This window comes from Entelurus aequoreus, linkage group LG08 (genome assembly GCF_033978785.1).
Source record: "Entelurus aequoreus isolate RoL-2023_Sb linkage group LG08, RoL_Eaeq_v1.1, whole genome shotgun sequence".
Classification (NCBI taxonomy): Eukaryota; Metazoa; Chordata; class Actinopteri; order Syngnathiformes; family Syngnathidae; genus Entelurus; species Entelurus aequoreus.
In genome coordinates this window covers 55,257,063-55,267,275 of record NC_084738.1, presented here as the reverse complement: position 1 = coordinate 55,267,275, position 10,213 = coordinate 55,257,063, and the positions used below count along the sequence as shown (strand labels likewise).

At 39.7% G+C, this 10,213-nt stretch overlaps 1 protein-coding gene across 3 annotated transcripts in view; it reads left to right on the top strand.

Moving 5' to 3' along the window:
* The first annotated feature begins 1,581 nt into the window (after positions 1-1,581).
* cdk5rap2 (CDK5 regulatory subunit associated protein 2) overlaps positions 1,582-10,213 on the top strand; it is a 62,395-nt gene continuing 53,763 nt past the window's right edge. The window contains exons 1-4 of one of the 3 annotated variants that reach the window (XM_062056833.1): positions 1,582-1,804; positions 8,464-8,519; positions 8,914-8,975; positions 9,422-9,532. In XM_062056833.1, the coding sequence (XP_061912817.1) occupies positions 1,752-1,804; positions 8,464-8,519; positions 8,914-8,975; positions 9,422-9,532 (282 nt within the window). In that variant the 5' untranslated portion in view covers positions 1,582-1,751. Of the gene's footprint in view, positions 1,805-2,254; positions 2,338-8,463; positions 8,520-8,913; positions 8,976-9,421; positions 9,533-10,213 lie in introns of those variants that run through there. The other 2 variants (XM_062056831.1, XM_062056832.1) reach the window with 2 other exon arrangements.

Genomic DNA, 10,213 nt, shown 5'->3' with positions numbered 1-10,213 from the left:
GATGGCAGTCTAAAGTTCAAGATTTTTGGAGCTCTTTGTTCAGTGGATCAGATGTTTGATGAAGCTCTGTGTCTATCTACCACCACTACTGTTTTCTGTTTATTTGTTACTGACTGTGGCAGGACACCTCTGCCTCTGTTTCACTTTATGTTGCTGGTAAATAATATGGTTGTAGTAGTAGGCTAAAGTTAAATTATTTAGTATGCTCTAATTAAAGGGGCAGAGCTTTATGAGACATTTTAGCTTTTATATTTTATAAGATATATTTTTTGTAAGAACCACAATTAATAAATATATTTCAGTGAATAACTTATTGTTCAAATCTGTATATAAATATGTACATAAAGTGTTGTAATTATATTGTAAAATGGATAGATGGATGGATGGATGTCCGTTTAAAACAAAACTGTTATTATTAGTTAGTAAGTATACATTTTTTGAGCCTTTTTAGAGAAAATCATATCATTGTAGTAAATTATGCAAATTACCCGATGATGTCATGGTAACCACGCCCATAGCCACGCCCCCACCGCCACAGGTATCTTGGCAGTTTATGCCATAAACTGCCATAAACTTTATGGGAAACACTGGAGTCAATTTAAAAATGTCGCGTTCACGCCACGAAAAATATACAATATTTAGCCAAACCTGATGCGGCTGCAAAAAAATGGATCGTAGAAGGAGGACAATAATAAACAAAGCCATTTCAATAGGGACTTTGCAGCTTTTTTCTTCTCTGGCCCTAAATATGAACATCCATCCATTTTCTACCGCTTGTCCCTTATGGGGTCACAGGGGGTGCTGGAGCCTATCTCATCTGCATTCGGGCCGAAGGCGGGGTACACCCTGGACAAGTCGCCACCTCATCACAGGGCCAACACAGATAGACAGACAACATTCACACACTAGTTGTGCACATTGTAAACATGTAGCTGCAATTAACAGTTACACCACACGGGGTCACTATTGTGCAGTACACTGGATATGTGCCCAAACAGGCGAGCCAACTGTTTGGGTTGCTAATACCTTACAATGCACCACGAAGCTTGCATTATTAATGTTTCTACTTTGCCCTGACGGTCTAATATCATGATCCTAATCTGCGGGGGGGAATAGCAGAAAGATTTAACGTGCATTCCGCAATTATGCGTCAAACTCAGGTTACACGTATTAACAATTCAGATAGTTTACAACGATAAGGATATAAACTTTATACACACTGTAACTGTGTCGTCAAAGAATGCTGAAAAAAGCCACATACTGTAAGTCGAAAACAAATAAGTGGAGTCTTTATTTGACAGACAATTTTGTTTTTAAGCCGCCCAAACTGTTTGTTTTGGCCAATCGCTTGTTGACAGTATCCGCCCAGCTACCGCGTTGCGTTCAAGACTCCAGTTTTTCTAGGGATGCTTTCCTTTACACGTCAGCAAGTAAATAAACAAATCGAAGTAAGACATGCTTTAAGACTGGATACAGAAAACATATGTGTCTCCTTATTATTACACAAAGACTTATAACATCCATTATCCATCATACTGAGCCGAATGTCGTTTTGTTCAACTCACTCCGACGCCCCTTGAAGGCACATTGCCAGGCTCCAACGTGCACATCCGTGACGTTTGTTGTAGCATGATGGCGGTAGCCTAGACTATTTTTGAATTTCGTCCCGCTTTCCTTGGTTTTAAAGTGCATATTTCCGGCGGAATGCCACGTTGTTACGCGAGAAGCTCGGAGTAAGAGAAGCCGCTACCATGGACTCCGTCGTCGGGGACGACCTGACGCTGCCCATTGACTTAAACGGAAGGTAAAAAACTCTTAAGCTAGCTGACTAACGGTTAGCATGTCAAGGCTCTGACTACAATGTACATTTTCAAATAAATTGCCTGGGACCTGTCTATTTACTGGATGGATACTTGTATTTACACTGCATATCTCCGTGTGTATTGTGCTGTAACATATTGGCTTTATATATCAATTTACTCATAAAGTCTAACGCCAGTTATGTTTTCCTAAAACCATAGCAATATGACAGTAAGTTGGCGCGTTCAAACATATTTACAGTTAGCTAGTTTAGACTAAAGTAGAATTGGAGATTAGCAGTAATACTTTATTTTTAGTTGTTCTGGGGTCTTAAACGTAATGTTATACTGCATAACAATGCCTGAGGTCACGTAAATCATACTGGCGCCGAATAGCTGATGCTGATTGGCTGGTGGGCTTCCGGGTGCAGCAAAGCGGAAGTAATCAGAGTCAATCTTGCAACGGGGAGAGTTCTGTTAGTTGCAGAATGCAGACTCGTCATGTTGCTTCTTATCTCGCGGACAGATGAGCATCCCGGTGAGTGAAACACGGCCACGATGTTATTCTGCTTTGTATTATCGGCTTCTACGATAGACATCTTTCTGCTATGTCGTAGGCGTAGTGCAATCATCCTCCCTGCAATGTCTTGTAATAATGAGTAGGTGTGTGTGTACGAGAAGACGACATGATCCAGGTGGCCAGCATGGCACAGTAATCCAAGATGTGAGCTGATCTGAGCGGTGTGAATTACCTGCCTGATTCAAGTTCAACAGATATGTCATATATTTTAAAGAGAAAGGGGAGTTCACTCTGGTGCCTTTTAAATTGTTGGATGGGCTACCACAGTTGCTTCCAAATAACTAGGCTCTTGTGTTGTGTCGATTGGTGTGAATATGCAACACTGCCAAGTGGGTGTTGTTGCACATCTTGATGCTTTTTGTGTTTTTGTGCCTCTTATGTGGTGAAAGACTTCCGCTTCAATTGACAGGAAGCAGCAACTCTGCATGTGATGAAATGATTGACATGTTTTTTACTGGGTGTTATTGTTTTAAAATGTTGGCATTGATTCAATTACTAAGTCAAAGAACTGTGATTATTAAATTATTGTGTGTTATTAAAATGCTTTTTTTCTGCATAGTAGGGGAGAATTTTGTTTTTGTATGTGGCACTATTTCCTCTAATAGTGGCTTCCTCTCGTAATAGACGCTGTTTGTTTAAGTTTATTCCAAACATGTCTAAATATTTTAATTTCTCCTAACAGCATGTTCGAAAAGGAGTAGGAAGAATCTAAGCCTGATCAATTCTACCCTTCTTCACAATCACCAACACATATGTTCACATCCTGTTTTGTTGCATTTTGTAGCACAATTTAAGTACATCAATTAATTGTGAATACAACAGTTAACACTTAATGAGTTTAATAATATGTAATATACAGTAAGATTCAATATGTACTTTGTAAACACTTTTGGCTTTAACAGCCTCTTAAAGTGGATCATTTGGATATATTTGGATCATCATGGCGCCGATTACGGCTGCCTCTGTGCTCTCGTGCGCTCTGTTTTGTTTGTTTTTGTGCGTAAAATGTGTGTCCGCGTGCTCTTACACCCACAAAGAGCTACTGAACATCAGATCCATCATCCCTACGGACTTGTTACCGATCATCTTAGCGTCAGCTGCGGATTTGGTCCATTCTTTGATCAAAAGAGGGAAACCGCACCGAAGGGGAAAGCGAGCGGGCGCCCTTGTCCGCCTCCGCGGACGGGGATTACGCACGCCTTTACCTGGCATCCTTCTCTCCCACGTCCGCTCACTTGCCAACAAGATGGACGAGCTAGCGTTGCTGATGAGAAGAAACAAGGACTTTTCCTCATCTTGTGTTTTGTGCTTCACTGAGACGTGGCTGAGCGCAAGTGTCCTGAACATCGCGGTTCAACTGGATGGCTTTCATCTTCTCCGCGCGGACCGAGACGCAGGGGTCTCCGGCAAAAAAAGAGGCGGAGGAGTCTGCTTCTTCATCAACAGCAACTGGTGTACAGACGTGACAGTGATATCTCAACACTGCTCTCCTTCTCTGGAATATATTTTCACTTACTGTAAGCCCTTTTACTCACCGCGTGAGATTGTTTCATTCTTACTGGTGGCTGTCTACATACCACCCGGCGCGGACGTGCGTGATGCTCAGCGCAAGCTTGCAGGCCAGATCTTACATGTGGAACGGTCTTTTCCGGACTCTCTTGTTATCGTGCTTGGTGACTTTAACAAGGGAAATTTGAGCCAGGAATTACCAAATCTGTGATATGTGTTTTATGTTGCACGATTGCACCAAGAAAAATTCCTAGTTTGTGAACCCGTTCTCAAACAATGGCAACAAAAACTATTCTGATTCTGATTCTGATTAGTACTTTGTTTGACTTCTTTGCTTAAATCATGCCATAATTTAATCCCACATACTAATATGCTAAAGGTCTTAAGTAGATATGTCCGATAAATGCTTTAAAATGTAATATCGGAAATTATCAGTATCGGTTTGAAAATGATCTGTATCGGTTTCAAAAAGTAAAATCTATGACTTTTTAGAACGCCGCTGTGTACACGGACATAGGGAGAAGTACAGAGCGGCAATAAACCTTAAAGGCACTGCCTTTGCGTGCCGGCCCAGTCACATGATATCTACGGCTTTTCACACACACAAGTGAAAGCAACGCATACTTGGTTAAAAGCCACACAGGTCACACTGAGGGTAGCCGTATGAAGAACTTTAACACTGTTACAAATATGCGCCACAGTGTGAACCCACACCAAACAAGAATGACAAGCACATTTCGGGAGAACATCCGCACCGTAACACAACATAAACACAACAAAACAAATACCCAGAACCCCTTGCAGCACTAACTCTTTCGGGACGCTACAATATACACCCCCGATACCCACCCAACCCCGCCCACCTCAACCTCCTCATGCTCTCTCAAGGAGAGCATGTCCCAAATTCCAAGCTGCTGTTTTGAGGCATGTTAAAAAAAAATAATGCACTTTGTGACTTCAATAGTAAGTATGGCAGTGCCATGTTGGCATTTTTTTCCATAACCTGAGTTGAATTATTTTGGAAAACCTTGTTACATTGTTTAATGCATCCAGCGGGGCATCACAACAAAATTAGGCATAATAATGTGTTAATTCCAGGACTGTATATATAGATATCGGTTGATATTGGAATCGGTAATTAAGAGTTGGACAATATCGGAATATCGGATCTCGGCAAAAAAGCCATTATCGGACATCTCTAGTCTTAAGTGTTGCATGTGCATACAAATGTCTTAGATTAAATTGTTCTTTCAAGGTTATTTTTCTCCTCTTTTATTGAGAATAATTGCTGTACATTTTGGGGTAGCAGGTTAGTTTGTGACCCAATAACTGTGACCCAATTCATCGCTGCATTTCACTTGAATGAAAAAAAAAATGCAACATTCCAAATAGAGACATGTTTGTGTCGCTAGTAGTGTTGTCCCGATACCCAAAATGTAATACTAACCGTCGATTAGTATTACCGTATTACATTAAAATGATCTAAAAATCGTGATTGATAACCACACTTTGATTAAATAATAGACCGACTAGCGTTAGCTTGCTAGCTAGCTGTCTTAAATGCTAACATGAAAATGCGACAATGTCTTTCTCCATTAAGAACTGTCATACTCTAATCTAAACTAGTATGAACACATTGCTGTCTCAACAACTAAGTTACAGCATTACTTTGAACATAAAGAAGTGCTGTCTAGCACAAAGTGATCGATCTATACCCGACAGTGTCGAGTTAAAACAGACGGAGATGTCTTCAACAGGAAGCGAACTCGCATAAATCGAAAAAGTGAATCAAATTGATCAGCCAGTTTGCATTTGTTAAAAAAAACATTCTAAAATTTTTACAAATTAAAATGGAAGAAGATATATTTATTTAAACAAATCATATGGCTTTAATGAAGCATAATACTTTTTAATGTTTCCTCTGCCAAGAAAGTGTATTGTGTGTCTATATTTTAGTTATTTAAAAAAAAACTTGGTTAAAAGATTTTAGTGTACTTTTTGATCACATTCAAGAATTCCGCGGTAATTATGATAACGGTGATAATTTTGGTAACAATAACCGTGACCCGTGACGTATGAATATTATTTCTATCACCCTAATAAATTTTTGTTCTGTAATTATTACACAAAGCTGTTTGATTGTAGTATGCATCCTAGTTTTAGTTTTAATTACCAAATTTGGAGCTTATTGAATTGCCTTCTAAAATTGCAAATTTTAACCATGTCTATGACAAATATGGCGAATTAGCATCAAGCTAGCATATTTTGAAAAGTGGAGTCTTACTGTACGTTCAAGTGTTTTCTATCAAACATAGTTGCTTTGTTGGCATGGAAAATTGCAACATTACCTAGAGTAGGGCACGGCGTTATGGCCGAAAACTGTTTCGGTCAATATCGATAATTATTTATATTTTTTATTAACTATCACAAATAAGGATCAGGAGAAAATATTAGTTTTTGATTTCAGCTGTACCCTTCCTCTGATTATCATCCCCTTAACTACAAAGGCCGAACGGAAAGAAAATGTCAACACAACTAGAGGTGGGTGAAATAATCGATTTTTAGTTGCATCGCAATTTGGACATGGACGATTGTAAAATCGACTAGTAAACATCAATAATCGATTTTTTGTGTATTGTAAACAAAGTAATGCAGACAGTTCTAAAATTTGGCTGACTGCAGTCCAGCAGCTCAAAACAACATATTCTATAATGTAATGCTGAGAGATCCGACCAGCTCCTTTATTTTAGGCCACTTATTTTCAGTTTTGCACACATTAAATTAATGTATTAAATGTAAGGGTAATTAATCCAACTGTTTCTTATTACAAATGCACAATTGATGAATGTTTATTTAGTGAAAGGAAAATAAATGTAAAACGACATCAACATTCATCAATTGAAGATTCACCAATAATCGATTTTTCATCGAAATTTAGCTCGTGAATCGAAATCAAATCGTTAAGTGCCCAAAGATTCCCACCTCTTAATACAACCATGGAAAACACTCAAACTATCGTTGTAAACAAAATTGTAAGATCACAAACACTTAACAATAACCTCTTAAAATGAAGGTGCAAAAATATCAAATCAGTAAGATGCTTCATAAAGTCTAACAAAATGTGAAAATGTAAACAGAGAAACCTGTGAAGAACTATTTTCTGTAGGTTTAGTGCCAGGAAGTTACAGCTCTGCCCTAAGGGGTGTGCGCGGCTAAGGTGGTGTGGGGACGAGCGCCTTGCATTATTTACAGACCACACTGGTCTGACTACAATCCGTTTGAAAACATTTTTAAAAATTGCCACACCGTCGAGGTGACTTTTTCTGTTTTATCCACAATTTCTTTACTCTCTGCAGCACTCATTTTTAGTTTCTCTTCTCACTCCATGCAAAGACTCAACCGCAGGACAACAAGATGGCGCAACCAAACTTAATAGTTGATACGGTTACCTGATTGACTTAGCGTGTCACTCCCACCGATCAATGATCCCTTCCTGCGTTGCTCGGATCCCCGAGTGCGAGTGCCTTTCGTCAAGCAACCAACCTTGGTTCACAACTTTCAGTTTTTCCGACGAAGAAAAAAACAATTTGAATGTTTTATCAGACAGATTTTTAATTGATATCGATAGGGTGTTTATCGCTTTTTATCGCCCAGCCCTAATTTAGAGGCAATTCGATTGAGTCTGCTCTGAGAGCCGACCGAGTCTGCAACCAAGCAAAAAAGGTATTCAAATATGGCAACTTTTTGATTTTTTCGTAAATCAGTAGTACCAGTTGGTGCCTATAAAAGTACCAAATTTGGTACTCATCCCTCGTCACACTCGATGTTGCACACTACCTGCAGAGTAGACAAGCTGGTGTTTCTTGCAAAATTTGGAGAGAAAGTGTCCACTCTATGAGGAAATAATAACTATTTGTCCAAGCCGTGGCACATTTGTGGTTGTGGCATGTGTTGGTGATAGTTGTCTTATTATTAGACAAAGAGGTCAAGGGTCAGCTTGAGACCAAATAGTTTTTACTGACCAGTTCAGTCAGAAAAAAGCAAACTGTATTTCTCCATGCAAGTACTTTCCAGTGGAACAAGGAGCTATTACGTAATAATATCCATGATGTGCTGTTGTGGTTGGTCAGATGTGTAATGTTGATGTTTGGCACGTTGTGTTGTGATTGGCTGCGGGGTGTCGCCATCATCTCATCACAGTCCTCTATTTGTCCTCTAACAAAACTATGCCCTCCTTTCACCCACCAATCCACTGCTTTCTATAACTTGAGAGCCAGGCTGCCACTGGCACATGGTGCATTTATCACACACGAACACACACGCACACACACACACTGCTCTGCCATGTGAATGTAAATGTAAATGACTCTGAGAGTCATTCTGGATCTATTTGTGGAGTGTCCGTAGGGCTCAGTGGAAGCCACCCAGTGTGAGTAATGCACAAACAGGACTGTGTTGTGATTTCCAAAAAAATAATGTCAGCGTGTATATATGTGAGCTGTGATAAGCAGAAAGTGATGGATGACCTCGCCTTCCTGTGTGAATGATTCATTTCTAAATATGATTTCTCCTCAGCTGCGCTCTGCCAGACTCCATAAACGCTGGGGTATTTTCCACTGACAACATGACAGGTACGACAGAGCTTTTTTTTTTTTAAATGTCCTCTCTCCATGTTTGTTTGCATTGTCTTTCCCTCGTGGGTTAATTAATGTTGTGTTCATCCGTTGCTGCCACCGCCAACACTCTCTGAACCTGAGCAGAGACATCCGCCATAAGAGTCTCATTAGCTAATCCCACAGCTAATTCTCATGTCTAGTGTGACAAGCTACACACACGCACACGTTTATGTAGAGAAGCTCATTTCTACCATGCATTCACAATGTCACCAAAATGTTTCACAAAACTTCAAGCACATTTAAGCAATCATTGGTCTTTATCTAAACTCATTGTGTAATTGTCAGTCACATGCAAAATAACTCTAGAAATGATAACTCATAGGAATAATGCTTGTTTATTGCCTGACAGCGTCGTCCATTCCTGGCCAGATGTCCCCCACCAAAGCTCTCGCCATGAAGGACTACGAAAACGTGAGTGGTTTGTTTCCCTTACGTTCAATGCATTGTGGTTTTCGTTTATTAAGGGGACATTTGAAGATGATCAAAGGAGTGTGTGTGAATCAGACTCAGGCGAGTTGAATGTTATATTTCAGCATTTGACTGGAATGCATCCTCAGACATTTTGGCCTTTGCTGCCTAATTAGAGCATTGCACATGGTCCTGGCTGCATCCCCCAACCCCCGTTTCCAGATGTATGCCGTTCAGAGCCACGAGCACAATGATGCACAGTCTGCCTCGCACACATGCAAGCATGAAGGCCCTCATTCATTTTAACAATAACACACACACAGTTGTTTTTTTAACTCATGTGATTCAATGCTTTGTTTTCATTGCCCAGGCTGTACGAATCAACCTTAACTGGGCAATTTGACTATCTTATGATAACGTGTCCTTTGTTTTGTCGTCTTGGTCTCCAGCAAATCGCAGCACTGAAGAAGGAGAACTTCAACCTGAAGCTGCGCATTTACTTCATGGAGGAGCGCATGCAGCAGAAATGCGACGACTCCACAGAGGACATATTTAAAACGGTGTTGTATTATTACTAAAAACTGCAACATGTCAGTTAGTCATAAAGAAAGTAAAGCTGAATAAAAATTAGGGTTGTGCCATATGGACGATATTAGAGCTGCAACTAACGACTATTTTGATAGTCGACTAGTCATCAATTATCTTAATGATTAGTCAACTAATCTGATTATGAAGCATAAACCTATACAGTGGCTCTAATTTAGCCATCTGCTTTTAAACACAACAAAGATGACTGTCCATCCATCCGTTCTCTACCCCTTGTCCCCTTTGGGGTTGCGGGGGGGGTTGCACTCAGGGCGGACTCAGCCCAACTCCCTCTAAGTAATTTTGTGGCTTCACTCTTTTGAAATGCATATTTACATTGGATTTGCCATAGACAACCTACTTTTAGCATTAGTGATTTTATATGGCGATTTCAACACCTCCATATTAAGTTAAGGAAACTAAAAGTAAAATTATTGTTACAATCAAAGAACTGTTGTGTAACAAGCACAATGCAGTACAAACACTTTGTAGGTTGCAACATAACATATACAACTTCTTGGGAGAAGCTACTTTCTAAGACAACATGCCATAAAATAACCTATAGATTACTGGCATCTATTGTCTTGGAAGTGCAATTGCATTGCAAATAAATGAGACTCAAATGTAATAAGTTCTTAACTAATGAAAACATTTCT